This window comes from Globicephala melas, chromosome 2 (genome assembly GCF_963455315.2).
Source record: "Globicephala melas chromosome 2, mGloMel1.2, whole genome shotgun sequence".
Taxonomy (NCBI): Eukaryota; Metazoa; Chordata; class Mammalia; order Artiodactyla; family Delphinidae; genus Globicephala; species Globicephala melas.
In genome coordinates, this window is record NC_083315.2 from 145,504,639 (window position 1) to 145,520,284 (window position 15,646).

Below are 15,646 nucleotides of genomic sequence, written 5' to 3' on the forward strand. Positions count from 1 at the left end.
ATGGTGGTTTTACCCTGAGAAGCTTTTCCTGGCCCCCCAAGGCTTGTGGATTTTCCTGAGGTGCCTCTTTTAGGGGTCTTGATGCTAACAAGTGTGGGTGAGTTGGGGGGTTTCCAGGATAACCAAATACAAAGTCAGGGGCTGGTCCTGAGCTTCATTACTTATGAGGTGTGGAAGGGAAGTTCTCAGCCTCCAGTGGGGTGTTGGTGGGGCGGGTGAAGAATGATTAAATGGGAGAATAGCGGGAGAGCGCTTGGGCAATGATTTCTGGCAGCTCTCTGGGAACTTTTTCTCCCGAGCGCCCAGGACCTTATAGATCCCAGGGTGATGCTTCGATAGGTGGCAAATGAAAATTTAGGGTTATTGGGAGTTTTCTGCAATTTTCTCTTTTCCTGCTTCTTAGAGGTCTGGGAGTGAGCAGTGTAAGGAAAATGAGTGAAGAATAAAAACAATAGCAAACTGCTTACACTTTCTGCATGGGCTTCTGTGTTTGTCAAACCAATCTTGGAGAGAAGCGAAACTTCCAAAATCCAGCCTACCTTTAATTTGCTGAAACTTCTTTTAGTCCCCCACTGGCTACTCCGTAGTCTGTGTTCCGAGTCAAGAGTGAGTCACAGTTATTTCTCCAGGGTCCCTCTCTGGGTCTCAGTTTTTAGAATCTCTCCTGACGTCTGGTCTACAGGTTGGTGCCAACTTGGAGACCTTTGTCACCCAAGGGACGGAGCTAGCGGCACTCTCACTCAGGGCTGAGGGAGGTGCTTAGGGCAGGGATGGTGGATGGCGGGTCTCCCAGATGAAGGGGACCAAGCAGCCTCTAGCCTCCACCCTCATGGTGGTTAAGCACACCTGCAGGAGGTTTACCTCATTGCCTCAAGCCTGGCTGAGGTGTGCAAGCCTGGCAATCTCAGAGCATTCTACACGTGGAGCGTCACCCCTGTTCACGTGAATTTACCCTCTTCCCAGCTACCTCTTTTTTCTCTTCCCCCAGCACAGAGGGGGAGGCTGGATCCGTAACTGATCTGTCAGCCTTGCCATCAGATAGCTCAAGTCCATTACCTACCAGCCTCGGCTGGATTTATTTTCTTTGTTTTTTTTAAAAATATATATATATATATTTGACATCTTTATTGGATATAATTGCTTTACAATGCTGTGTTGGTTTCTGCTGTATAACAAAGTGAATCAGCTATACATATACATAGATCCCCATATCTCTTCCCTCTTGCGTCTTCCTCCCTCCCACCCTCCCTATCCCACCCCTCTAGGTGGTCACAAAGCACCGAGCTGATCTCCCTGTGCTGTGCGGCTGCTTCTGGGCTGGATTTGAATGGAGCTGGGCAGCTAATGACCTCTGTGGGTTGGCCTCGGCTCACATGGGAATTCCCTGTGGAGAAGCATTCATTCTGCTACGTGCCTACTACAAACTGTGCCTAAGCAGCTCCAGGCCCACGAGAGGTGGCTCTTTTCCTCTCTGCATGCACGTTACTGCTGCTTTCTGGCGTCTGAGCCACCCTGGACCAAGCCTGGCTTATCACGATATCAGCTTTGAAGAGATGGGTTGTAGAAGGAGTGTGCGCGAGGGTGCTTGAGTGTTCATGCATGTACCATATCTCCCTCTACCCACGCTTAATTACTGCCCCAGCAGGGCTCCGTCTACGCATCCCCCGCCCTCCATCTCAGCCCCTATTCTGTGGTCTCCAAAAGAAAGTTTATGCATGGAGGATGCTAAATGAAGAGTGTGGATCCTTGCCGTATCCTGATTTCCAAGGACTAGAGAGGAGATGGGGTTTAGTGATCTGGAAAAGCCTTCTAGCCATGGATTCTAATGAGTCCCTGGCGTTGTTAGTAACCATTAGTGTTTTCGTACTTGGCTCTTTTATTCTTTCATTCAACACATTTTCATTGAGACCTTACTAAGTGCCAGCTTTGGTAGTTACTGAGGATCCAGTGACAAGTGAAACGATAAGAGCCCTCGCCCCGTGGAGCTCACATTCTAATGGTTCTTAGCCTCTTCTTGTAGAGGGTGTCTTCGGGTGGAGGTGAGGCCTCCCAGAGGGGCACAGACCTCTAGATGCTGGGATGCTTGGAAGCAGGGGAGGGAAGGCAGGTGGCGCCTGCAAACGCCCTGGTCGGCAGCTCCCACGGCCAGAGCCTCTAAGGAAAGACCCTTGGAGGAGGTTGCCTGGGATGAGCATGGCCCACCGACAAGTTCTTGATTCCTATGCCTGGTACCTTTGTGGTGCCCCCAAAGTCCAGGTGAGACAGCCCAGAGCTTGGCAGGCCACTGAGAGTATGTCCATTTGCTCACTGTTCCTTGGATGAATGAGTTCACTTCCAGCTGTGGCCCAGCAAGCTGGAGGGAGCCGGCGATTGCAGCCTGTGGGTGGACAGGCCTCACGGCCACATCCGAACTACTTCTCCAGCTCTAAGTGCCACGTAGCTCCTGTGGTCAAGGCCGAGGAATTGTCACTCTTCGGTCCTGTTGCACCCGTTGAAAGAAAGCCATGAGTTTCAAGGGCTGTTTATTCTAAAATTGATGTGGAAAGGCAATGGAACTAGAGGAGCTAAAACAATTTTCAAAAAGAAAAAGAAAGTGGGAGGAATCACTCTATGTGATTTTTTTTAAACCAAGAGATCTTTAGTGTTTTATTCCCTTCATGACCCTTTATGAATTTTCAGTCCATGCTTCCGTTTGATCATCTGAACAGATGTGGTGACTCCACAGCTTTTTCAATGTTTATTTTATTTCTTTTTGTTTTTTAATGACTTAGTTTTAAATTTAAGAAGAAGGTACAGAAATTTTCCATATACCCCCTGCTGCCACACATGTGCAGCCTCCCTCACCATCAATATCCGCCCCCAGAGTGAGTACATTTGTTACAACTGATCAACCTAAATTGACACATCCTTATAACCCAAAGTTCACAGTTTATATTAGGATTCACTCTGGGTGTTGTACACTCTGTGGGAACGGACACATGTGTAGTGATATCCACCATTATAGTATCATACAGAGTATTTTCACTGTCCTATTGACCTAGAGATCAACGGAACAGAAAAGAGAACCCAGAAGTAGGCCTACACAAGCATGGCAAACAGATTTTTGACAAAGGTGCAAAAGAAATTCAGCGGAGGAAGGCTAGTCCTTTCAACAAATGGTGCTGTAGCAATTGGGCTTCCACAGACAAAAACAAAAACAACTCCCCGAGACCTTCCCTAAATCCCACACCTTATACACAAACCAACTCAAAGTGGATCTTGGACTTAAATGTAAAATCTAAAGCTATTAAAACTTTTAGAAGAAAACATAGGAGAAAATCTTCAGAACCTACAGCTAGGTGAACCTTGAGGTTTGGTGTCTGAAAACATCAAACACGTGATCCAAAAATTTTAAAAATTGATAAATTGGACTTAATCAAAATTAAAAACTTGCTCTTGAAAAGATCTTGCTAAGAGAATTAAAAAACTACAGACTGGGAGAAAATAGTTACAAACCACCTCTCCGACATAGGACGTGTGTAGAAGATACAGAGAATGCTAAAAAACTTAACAGTTGAAAAACAATTTAATTTAAACATGGGCAAAATAAATGAATAGGCATCTCACCAAAGCACATATGCAGAGGGCAAATAAATACACAAAAAGGTGTTCAACATCATTAGCTATAAGAAAGTGCAAATTAACCAACAAGGGCCTACTATATAGCACAGGGAACTATACCCAATATGATATAATAACCTATAAGGGAAAAGAATCTGAGAAAGAATATATATATATATATATATATATATACACACACACACATATATACATATATAAAAAACTTAATTGTGCTGTACACCTGAAACTTACATGATATTGTAAATCACTATACTTCAACAAAAAAATTTTTTAAGTGCAAATTAAGACCATGATAAGATATCACTACACACCTATTAGAAGAGCTAAAATAAAAATAATGACAATACCAAATGTTAATGAGGCTGCAGACGAACTGGTTCTTTCATACATTGTTGGTAAGAATGTAATTTGATACAGCCACTCTGAAAAATACTTTGGAAGTTTCTTAGAAAACTAAACAACAAAACATATGCTTACCATATACTCTAGCAATTGCACTCCTGAGCATTTATTCCAGAGAAATGAAAACTTATGTCCACACAAAAACCTGTACACAGATAGTCACAGCAGCTTTATCTGTAATGGCCAAGGGTGGAAACAACCCAAATGTCCTTCAATGGGTGACACAAACTGAGGTGCGTCCATACCATGGAATACTACTCAGTAATGAAAAGGAACACACCATTGACACATGCAGCAACAACTGGGTGGATTTCAAGGGCATTATGCAAAGTGAAAAAGTCCGACCTCCAAAGGTTGTATACTGCATGATTCCATTTATATAACATTGCAGAAATGACAAAATTATAGAGATGGAGAAAGGATTAGTGGTTGCCAGGGGTGAAAGACGGGGTGGAGGAGAGGAAGTGTGATTATAAAAGGGTAGCACTTGGGAGATCTTTGTAGTGATGGGCTAGTTCTATATTTTGATGGTGGTGGTGGTTGCATGAATCTGCACATGGATAGAATTGCATAGAACGACACACCACCCACCCACCCACCCACAGACAAATAAGTACATCCAAAAACTGGTGGAACGTGCATAAGGTCCCTGGATTATACCAATATCAATTTCCTGATTCTGATATTATACTATTATGATGTTATCCGTATCACTGGGGGACACTGGGTGAAGGGTACATGGGGCCTCTTTGTTTGCAACTACCTGTTGCAAAATCATTTGTATAATCATTTCAAAATAAAGAGTTTTTAAAAAATTAGCCCCGTCTCTGGGTGAACCCAGCCCTGAACCAAGTCTGCTGCTGCCAGTGCCACCTCTCCCCTACTTCTCCGCTTTGTCACCACGCCCCCTTCTTCCATCTCTGGTCTACCTTTTTCACCAGCCTCTTGTTTCCATTCTTACACAAGAAAATGTGGAGCTTGACGGTGTGGGCAACTGCTTGCAAAAAGACAGCTTTAAGCTTTTTTCGGGAAGGAGTGTGCAAGTGGGTAGATGGAATGTAAAAGATTCATCTCTTGCTCTGGAAAGGACCCGAAGTACCCAGATAACTTGTGTTCTCCAAGGTCAGGATCAAGACAGCTCACAGTATATTTCTGAGCCTCGCTGGTCATGGGACATGCATCTCAGGAAAGGTTGAGGTTAACTAACATTCCATCCTCCTCCTGGTATGATTCAGGCCAGGTTCTTAAGGGACATTTTTGCAAACAGGCACCACTGTCTCCCTGTGAGGCCCAGAATAAGTCATCTTGACTTTCACACTGGGTCCCTGAGTCGCATACTGAGGGGAATGTGGCTCTGGCATAAATGTGGTCCCTTCAAAAGCAAGAACCTTCCAGCACTTCTACCAGGCTGAAGCGTATCTCCATGTCTTGGTAAAAGACGGCCAATGGCAGCCTAAATGAATACCAGAGGGCGGGTGGCCGGTGATGGACATGGTTTGGGCAGAGCCCAAGAATTAAAGGGGACTTGGGATCATTGAGAGACCTTCCGAGTCTCAGGACGGGGGTGGTGTTTTCTTTTTCTGTCATTCTCCAATGTTCCTCAGTCTCAGAGACCCCAAGAGATGCCATTAATACAGATTCCTCCTCTGGCCCCTTTGACACATTTGCTTTTGAAGGACCTGGAAGAGAAAGCTCTTTGTATGTGGTCAGAATAAACTCATTGTACACCCAAACAATTAACTCCTCAATGGACTTGCCAGCCCCTTGAAAGGCCCGGCCCTGCTTCCTTGGACCTCTTGGGCTCTATTCAGTCCCATAAGCACACCAATGTTTTGGGGGTTTTGTTTTGTTTTGTTTGTTATTCTGAAAAGTCTTTCCCTGAGAATAGTCAGAGCCGGTCAACATTGTCCTCAGCCCCGCATTTATCTCCACTCGCCAGCGAATGTCAATCAGGAATCAAAAAGCCAAACAGAGGAGGCTTTGAACGGTGTCATCAGGGGTCGAAGTGACTTCCAGCTGTCTGTGCGTGGGCCAGGCCTTCTCGCAGGGCAAAGAATTGTGCTGTCACACAAACCCACTGTCTGGATAGGCTCGAAGAGCCCGTGCGGGGGCTGCGGCTTTCTGGGGCTGCACCTGCAAGGAGAGGCGTGGTTGGGGGCTGGGGGATCTCGTGCGGCCAGATGCCCCGCTCTGGGCCTGGGTGGTTTCCAGCGCCGCTTGCTCACTGCCTCTGGAGCCTTGAGCAAATCACTTTCTTGCGCTGAAACTCAATCTCTTTTTATCTGCCTGGTGACTTCCTCTGCCCTGGCCGGTGGTGAGAATAGATGAAGAAAGCCACCTGCCAGAAACTCTGAGTGTTGCAAAATGTGGTAACACTTATTATTGTTGATCTTGACATCATCCTTGAGAAATTCTCTCAGATTTGCCTTTTTTTTTTTTAATGTTTCCTAATTTACTTTTTTCTCCCTGTAAAAGAAATGGTCATCTTTGAATCGGGTTTTTTCAGTATTCTATGTTCTTCTCGGTCTGAAAGAGTATTATGGTATCAAAGAGAAAGAAAGTCTTACTATTTGAGGTCTAAAAGAATCACCAAGATTAAATATACACACACATGAAATCATCATATGCACTCATGTAAATTGAGATTCAGATATAGTTTTCTTTAAGATATACAGGAGAGTCTCCCCCCAAATTAAAGATTGCTCAGATAATCTAGCTACTGCCACCTGACGATTTACCTGTGATGACTTTGGTACTCCATCCCCGCTTTGTTTTAAAAAACTTTATTAAGGTATAATCACATACCATAAAATTTACCCATTGTAAATGTACAAGTTAATGAATTTGGTACCGTTATAGAGACGTGCGGTCATTACCAGAGAACGTTTCCATCACCCCCAAAGAAACCTTGTACCCATTTATAGTTAAACCCCACTCCCTCCTCCAGGCAACCATGTTGTCTGCTTTCTTTCTCTATAGATTTATCTTTACTAGGCATTTCATATGAATGGAATCAAACAATATGTAGTATTTGCACATGGCTTCTTTCATTTAGTAAAATGTTTTTGCAGTTCAGCTATATTATTACGCATATCAGTAATTCATTCCTTTTAATTGCTAAGTAATATTCCATTGTATGGGTATATCACAATTTGGTTATCTCTTCACCAGTAGACGAACATCTGGATTATTTCCAGTTCAAGGGTATTACGAATCATGCTGCTATCAGTATTTGTATACATGTCTTTGGGTGGATATGTCTTTATTTTTCTTAGATAGAGTCCCAGGAGTGGAATTTCTGGATTGAATGGTAAGTTTATGTTTAACTTTTTAAAGAATTTGCCAGACTCTTTTCCATCATGGCTACCCAGTTTTACATTCCCATCAGCAAGGAATGAGGGTTTGAGTTTCTCCACATCCTTGTCTCCTGATAGTGTCTATTTAAAAAATTTTAGCCATTCTAGTAGGTATGTGGTGGTATCTCACTGTGGTTTTAATTTGTGGTTTCCTAACAACTAATGATATTGAGCATCTTTTCATGTATTTATTAGCTGTCCGTGCGTCTTTGAAATGTCTATTAAAATATTTTACCCGTTTTAAAATCAGGCTGTTTGTCTTCTTATTGAGCTGTAAGGTTTACTTTACTTTTTATTTTTAAAACTTTATAGAATTTTAATTCTACAAATCCAGTTTTAAAAGCAAGCAGTTGGATAAGATGATTTAACACTCGATGATTTAATACCTTCTTTAAGAGGCCTTTAGAGTCTTTTACAGCTACCCAGTGTCCTGAGGCTAGGAGTGCAGCCATCCTTCACTTTTAGAAGAGGATATCACTGCCCAGAGAAGAAAAGTGAGAGGTTCAGGTTACCCAACTTAGTTGGTTGCAAAGCCGGTATCTGCACTGTGACCCCACTGGAGACCGGGAGGCCAGGGGCACATGCGGAAGCTTTTCTCTCTCCCCCGGGCCCAGTGTAGGTCCTGGTGTTGCCCCAGGGCTTGCCAGGAAGCAGGCCTGATGTGGACCTTGGACCCAGGCCTTGGACCTGTGTTTGGTAGAAGGATGCGCTTGTTTGCTGGGTTGGATGCCAGGCGCCCAGGTGCCCGGAGATGATGGTCAGAGGGTCCTATTGGCTTTGGCTTGGCTGCCCATCCTTGGGGCTTGCTGGATTTCACAGGTGGCTCTCCTGGCAGCAGGGCACTTTGTCTCTTCTCACTTCATAAAGATTTCCAGCTAGGGCCTCCATGGCGGCAGTGCAGCTGTATGTCTTCACCCTCGGTGACCCTACCCTGCAGGAAGATTCACTCCCTGCACGTGGCTTCATGCTATGTGGGCTTCTGGGCCTGCATCTGGGCAATTGTGGAGGTCCTCGACTTCCCCGGGGAGACTGGAAACCCTCCTTCCTCTCCTTGAGCAGCAGATTTCTTTACTGATTGCTGGACCAGATGGGCAGTCCCAGACTCTCGTGTGGATGATGGGAGAAGTAAACGGAGTATTTTCTGTCGTCCTGCTCCAGAGGGAGATACAGCTCTTGGAGTACGGGGGGATCTTAATTGAATATTAAAATATCTCATAAGCCATTTTTCACTTGGCTTGTCATCGCCGTCCCTCTGAGAATGTTTGATTTCTCACTTTCCCTTTGTTCCCTTTAAGACTCCTGACATGAAGCCACCCTGTGTGGAGGGGCTGAGCACACTGTGCAGGTCTATTTAGACTGTGAACTCTGCATCCGGCAGCAGCAACCAAATGTGCATTGCAGCTGCGAAAAAACTTCATTCAGTGGTTCACTGAATTCAATGGAAAGAGGTGTTAATAGAGTCAGGGAAGTGATGCCATTTTTAAAAATGACACTGTGTGGCTCTGCTCTGTGTTTCTTCTCCCTCAATGACTTCCAGATCAAACGTACACAGTTTGGCATCAAAAGATGGCTCTTCTGGATCCCAGTTTGAGGCAAATAAGATATTCAGCCTCATTACTCCTCTCCTCCTGCCACGTCTCACGTCTGCGGGTGATTGTCGGATAGGTCAGGATCACCCTGGCCGCTGCGGGAGTTGGGTCTTACATTGGCACATGAGAATTATAGCAGGGTCAGGTGTCACACAACTGCCAGGTTGCTGGCCTCAGCCTCAAGCGAGGGTTAGGGTCTCCATAGCTATTGAATCTTAAGATCCCAGAGGTGGGGTGTTGGCGTAAGAAAGGGATCAGGACTCTGTTCTTTCTCTCTCCCATGATAAGATGCAGGGAACTCTGCCGAGAGTTCTGGGAGCTCCAAATGGTGAAGGCTGTCATTATCGATGATCTGACTGGCGTTGCAGGCTATATGAGAACTTGCATTCTCCATAGTTAATGCTTGGAGAATAGAGCGTTCAGTCCTAAAAGATCTCTGGGGGTCTTGGGAAGAAGGGATTGTGGAACCACGGTGTCCGAGACCACGGTGCTCGTCTTCCCTCCCCCTCCCAAGGGAGAAAACAGAAAAATCTCGGAAGTATGCGTTCTCAACACAGGTAAAGATGCCTGCTCCCAGCTTTCACCAAGGAGGTGGAAATTGGTTCTTAGGGCACAAGAGAGCACTTGCTCTTTTTCCATATAAAGCACAGATATACATACAGTACACAAACAGGTATGAAATGTATCTTCGTTATTAACATTTCACTAGGAAATTAATTAGGAGAAAAAGTCTAAAAATACTCTTTAGATGGGCAATAAAAAAAAAAAGTTGAGAAACACTGTTCAAAATTAAGCTTTTGGGATCTTGATGAACATAATTCAGAGTCCTGAAAGGTAAATAAAGTCTGAACTTACTCTGATCAGTAGAGGTTTTTGGTCTACAGAGAGAGCTGCCAACACTACTAGGACCATAAGTATTAGAACTTTGTTACTGAGAACTCCCTGCTCCTATCATCTGTGTTAGAAATTTCAAAGCAAACCCAGGGTGCAATTACTCATGTTTTCTCCCATTTTGTTTGCCCCCACCTCTGCTTGGGAATTGGGGTGCATGCTGTTTCAAGAGTTCAAAGTGTTCTAAGGATTCCCCATTCTTCGTAGTTCAGCATGCTGGAGAGAGAAACGTCCTTCTTACCTTCACTTTGCTTTTAGATGAGGATGGAGAAACAGCCGGGACTTTGGGAGGAAATGGCGCCATGTTGTCTTGTCTTCCTTAAGCTCTTCAGTGAAGGCCACTAAAAAGGTACCGGCTGGTACCTTTCGCAAGAGGGCAGGAAGGAGCTGGGGATATCAGAATTTGATGCCACAAGTGTGCCAACATCTCCTAACACTTCTGGCCAAAACTCAGGGCTGCTGGTGAAGATAGCCCTCCCAGCTCTCCCGAGGAAAGAGCAAGGGCTGACGGAGTCACGCTGGTACAGAGTTATGAGAAGGGGCCCTCCAGAGCCATGACAACTTGGGTCCCTTCCCTGGAATGGCAAGCACACACCTGGATTGTCTTACTGTTGGTGTCTGTCTGTGATTCTCTTTTCCTTCTTGTTCTTTTCTTCTTTCTTTTCCTTCTCTTTGGTCTGTTCACTGGGACTTGGCCGGGCCATGTGCAAACCCCAACCATTCAATAGTGCTGGAGAGTAGATAGTATTTACCTCAATAATGGTAGTCTCTTTTCGATTCTTTTTAACCCTCAATTCAGATGACGGGTCTAAGCCGACACCCACGATGGAGACCCAGCCGGTGTTCGATGGAGACGGTAAGCTCTTGTATTACTTCAGATTCGAATTCTCCCACCCGTTTTCGGATTTGGGGAGGTCTTTCCTTCGGTTGTTTGTTTAAGCTTTACTATTATTGTTTTTTTCTTTTTTAATTTGAATTTTTCCCAGTTTAAGCCAGGTTGTTTTAACCTTTAAAAAAAATGCAAACCCTCCCAGGAACTAGTACACCCTCCACTTCTGGAAAGGCCCTCTCTTCTTGCCAGGCTTCCTGCCTGGCTCTAACGTCCAATAATAACAGAGCCTGGATGGACCCCGCGGACTGCCAAGACCAAGGAGCCGGGGCTGAGAAAGACAGGCCGGCAGCATCCCTTTTCTAAATGAATCAGCACTTAACAAGTTCCTGTAGTGCTCTGTGCCCAGCATTGTGGGAGGCCTCTGGGGGACAAAGGAGAAGTAGACGAGATGGAAGCCCTTGCTCTCAAGAGATCGGCAACTATAGGAGAACTTTCTGTATGGAACTCTATGGTCTCAGTTGTTTGTTTGTTTTCTGTGATAGACACGTATGGAAGAAAGAGATCACAGTGGTGTGGGAAAAGATTCTGTGAAGAGAGGGAACGTGAGCTGGATTTTGAAAACGTGGGAGAGGAATCAGGGTGTTCCAGGCAGGGGCACTGGCGTGGGCAAAGCAGAGACTATGGTGGAGATGGGATATAGTGGGGAAAGTAGCAGGAAAGAGACTGGTGTCTGGAGCTGGTCTGGCTGAGTTGTAGGGACCTTGAGAGTTGAGTCGAGACATTTGGGAGAGGAGAAATTCTAGGTCAAGAGAAATAGTGGTGGTTGGTGGCAAAATAGAGGTTGGGTATCTCTGGAGGTATGAGGAACGGACAGGAGGAGCTTGGGTGCGGAAGACTGGCTTTGATTTGAGTTTGAGCTGCTCAGGGCCTACATTCTTCAGTGTACTTTGCTAAGTACTCCAGGCTCCCATGAGGAGGGGCAGGAAACTCGGCAGAGTGCGGTTTCTAGAAAGTCTGACAATGAGATGTGGAGCTCAGTGCAATATATGGCAACCTTTCAGCAGCTTTCAGCCGAATATATCCAGGCTTGGATTCTAAGACTGGACAGTGGAATAAAAAGAAATGATGCCACTGGTTGGTTCTGTGGCTAAGGATGTCTCTAGCCCAGGCTCAGCTTTAGATAGAAACGTGAAATATCCTTTGCAACTTGTCATGGAGTGGAACATATGTGTGTGTTCATGCCTAGAAGCTAAAATGTTTCTGTGATCCACAAATGTCCTAGATCATTGGTAAGTCTGGGACCCTGGAGGATTGACTGGGGAGGGGGGAGTGGAATGGAGACCATGTCAGCTTGGAAGACCTTCCCAACACACTCATGGAAGATCTCGTCACTCTACAGTGTGTTCAGGGTCATCCTCAGACTTCCATGGCACCTGTCCACTGGGTGACCCCACCCCTGGAGAGCCTGGAGGCACGCTGGAACTCTCTGGATGGAGGAATTCAGCCTCTGTTCGATGAGAAACTATTAGAAAGGGGATTGAAGCACACATTAGACCCATTACTTTCTTCCCCACGTGAAGCAGAATCTCAGCAAGTTAAAACCTGCTGCGGCTCAGCTGTTTCCTCTAAAATGGTCTCTGTGGTTTCTTTGGCATTCGTTTGTTGATTTACCCCCTTTAAATCTTCTTCCAGGGAAGCAGCTGAGAAAGGCTTGGCTTGGCGTGTGTTCCTCACCTCCTGGGATAATATTTTTATTCCTGGATGGAGTGGCTCAGTGCCTCTGGACTCTGACCACTCGGCTTCCCAGCACAGGAGGCCCTGGTTGGCTCCTATGAGCTGATGGGGAGATGATCTTCCATAGAAAGGAAGCAAGAGGGTGTTGGGACAAAGTGGATATGGGATGAGGGAGATGGCTCAAGCCTTGATGCCTCAGGCTTTTAGAAAAGCTGTTAAAAAGTCTGAGGGTTACACTTCAAGTTACATACTCTCTTTGCCCAGACATTATTTTCTCTCTCCTTCTTTTTTCAGAAATCACAGCTCCTACTCTCTGGATTAAGCACTTGGTAATCAAGGACTCCAAACTGAACAATACCAATGTAAGAAATTCAGGTAAATAATCTGCCTTGGATTATGTATTGATATGTACTTGATCTGTCCACGGGTGCTGTATGGTTGCTTCGTGACTGTCACTGTGTGGGCTTGGGCAAGTCATTTAACAAGTCTGGCCTTCAGTTTTTTCCACAGCTGTAAAATGCGGAGATGAGATGGGATTATTCCCTTCCAACTTTGTCTTCAATTAATAGTTTAGGGATCGTCTTTCATGAGTAGCTGATCCTTTTAGCTAAAAAAAAGTTTGATGGTATGTTTTAATATTTTAATTGACTTTCTATATGCCATGCAGAAGAATTTGAAAGAAGAATGGCTGGGCATAGAGAAGTTGGACTTCAAACCTTAAGAGCCTTGGATCTATGTGTTTTTAAGGCTCTAAATAGCTGCCTCCAATCTTACCTTTCCTGGTTTGATCTTTTGAGGGTCTTGTGAGTGTTCAGGTTTTGGTACTGGGTGAACCCTTGTAGAAAGGTGGTAATTTCTGAAGAGTGGTCAGATTAGAGTTCATTTACCATCAGTGAAGACCAAAGTTGATAAAGTTCATTTACCATCAAAAAAGACCAGATGTCCATCGACAGGAAAATGTATTAACAGATCCAATCTGTATCTCTGTCCGGGGTGGGGATCATCCTTCTTTCAGCCTCAGACTTTGTTGTGAGAAACGCTACTTGGCATATTTACGCCTGGTTGTTGAATTTAGCCATATCATCGTTTCCTGATAGACAGCAAGGACTGTAAACTAAAGATACATCCCTTTCCCCTGGCAGGCAGGGTGTTGCATGACCATTAATGAACGAGTGTGCTGTCCTTGCCCCCCTTTTGGTTTATCGATATAGTATGCCAGCTTTGTCCTAAAGGTCATGGGGACTGGAGTGCACGGAAAGGTTTAGACCATGAGGTGAAGTCACATAGCCCTGGGTGATTTTTTCTGCTGAGTACCTCGGCATGTGTCTGGTTCCCTGCTTGATAGAAGCTGGAGGAGGTGTGGGATGCTGGGGTGGGAAGGAGCCCATGTGACGTCCCGTGGGCCAGAGTCTTTGACAGAACAGTGCCATGGTTAAAACACAGGCTTTGGAATCAGCAAACAGGGGTTCTCGTTCTGGCTCCAACACTTGGTAAGTGACCCAGTCAAGTTAAATGCCTGCCCCACCCCTGCCCCGGCCACGCCCACAGAGCCTCAGTTCTCAGCCAGGATCATAATCTCTCCCTTAAAGGACGGTGAGTAAAGATTAACTGAGTTAGTCTGTATGGTACTTAACCAATGTCTGGCTAAGTGATAAATAGTATGTGCATGATAAATTGTAGGTACAATTGTATTTATTATTATCATCATCATTGGTAGGGAAAATGGGACTGTTAACGATACTTCTTCTAGTGAGAATTCTTCAATCGAAAAAGCATTTGTGATTGTTACCTTAAGCAAAAACTTCTATTAGGAAGCTTCTTAGATCCTTCCTCCACTCCCCCTTCACTGTTAGGCAAATATGATAAGTCAAAGAGAAGTGGTTTTGGTGCCTGTGGTATCTGGAGGTGGTATCTGCAAAAGGTCCCCGCATTCCCTGAGCCCCCAGCAGGTCTGCAGAGCCCCAGTAGGAGGCTCAATTCTCATACGGTGACCAAGGGGTAGAGAAGAAGGAGAGCTCTCTCTGAAATTACACAGCACCTTTTGCCTGAAGCATTCGTTTGACATTTAGCAACTGCTTCCATGATTTTTTTCCGCCTACCAGTGGTTAATTTCTCTACCCAAGTTATACTCTGTGAAGGCAAGGGCTTTACTGCCTGTCTGTTATATCTATTAGCGAATCTAGCTCAACGTGTTTGCTTTGGAGAAGGATGAGGAGAAAAGATCATCATCAGTAAAGTCAGAATCATCAGTGTCATCATAGCTAGTCCGTATCAGTTATGTGTTATCTCATTTGAGTGTCACCATAACCCTATAAGTATTGTTATTATCCCCATGTTACAGATGAAGAGTCAAAGGATGAGAGAGAGGAAGTAACTTGTCCTGGGTCACAGCTAGTAAGTGGTGGGGCTGGAGAAAATGATTTATCTTTGGGAATAGAGCGCCTATCTTCTTGGGCTGCATTCTCTGTGTATAGTAAAGAGGCAGTGTCAAGTTTGGTGATGTTTCTTCCGCTCAAGTCCTTCCCCTTCCCACTCATTCTTCCCCTGTGTAGTTTCCAATTGCATGAGTATGGGATCATATTGAAAAATGGTTTCCAGGCAGGTACAATCCCCTTCCTTTTGTGAGAGGCACCCAGCCACCTTTATTTTTTCCTGGTTTGCCCCAGTTATGTCTGTAAGTTTAGCATATAGGACAGGATAGTTGGAGGAGAGCTAAAGGTTCCCTGGGAGTAACTGAGACCAGCAATCATTATCAGAGGTCGATACCATAGGCATTTTCTAATAAACTAGGGACACTCTCCATCATGATCAGGTGGTAAAACTGACTGAGTGCCTGTCAACCTTTTTGATGTAATTAGGTGTGAGGGACACTGTGTCACATAGGCATGTAACAGAGGTTGGCAAATGGCCGCTTGCCTGATTTTGCAAACAAAGTTGTCTTGGAACACAGCCATGTCCATTTCTTTACCTACTGTCTATGGCTGTTTCCGTGCTGCGACCATTGAGTTGAAGAGTTGTGACAGAGACCGTCTGGCCTGTAAAGCCTAAGATATGATCTGATCCTTTACAGAAAAGAAGTTTGCTGGCCCCGTTATATAAGGTTGAAGTAGAAGCATTTGGGTGGGAGCGTGTGTAGGGGTGTGTGTCTTTCTCAGGTTTTGGGGCCCCTTTCCTAGAAGTAGGGACTGTGCCTCCTGAGATGTTTCCTGACATGCCTGGGG

At 45.1% G+C, this 15,646-nt stretch overlaps 1 protein-coding gene across 3 annotated transcripts in view; it reads left to right on the forward strand.

Annotated features, from left to right (window-relative positions):
* SMOC1 (SPARC related modular calcium binding 1) overlaps positions 1-15,646 on the forward strand; it is a 156,767-nt gene that overhangs the window by 107,156 nt on the left and 33,965 nt on the right. For 2 of the 3 annotated variants that reach the window (XM_030855368.2, XM_030855369.2), the window contains exons 6-7: positions 10,626-10,715; positions 12,720-12,800. In XM_030855368.2, coding sequence (XP_030711228.1) covers positions 10,626-10,715; positions 12,720-12,800 — 171 coding nt within the window. The remainder of the gene's footprint in view (positions 1-10,625; positions 10,716-12,719; positions 12,801-15,646) is intronic. The other variant, XM_030855370.2, reaches the window with a different exon arrangement.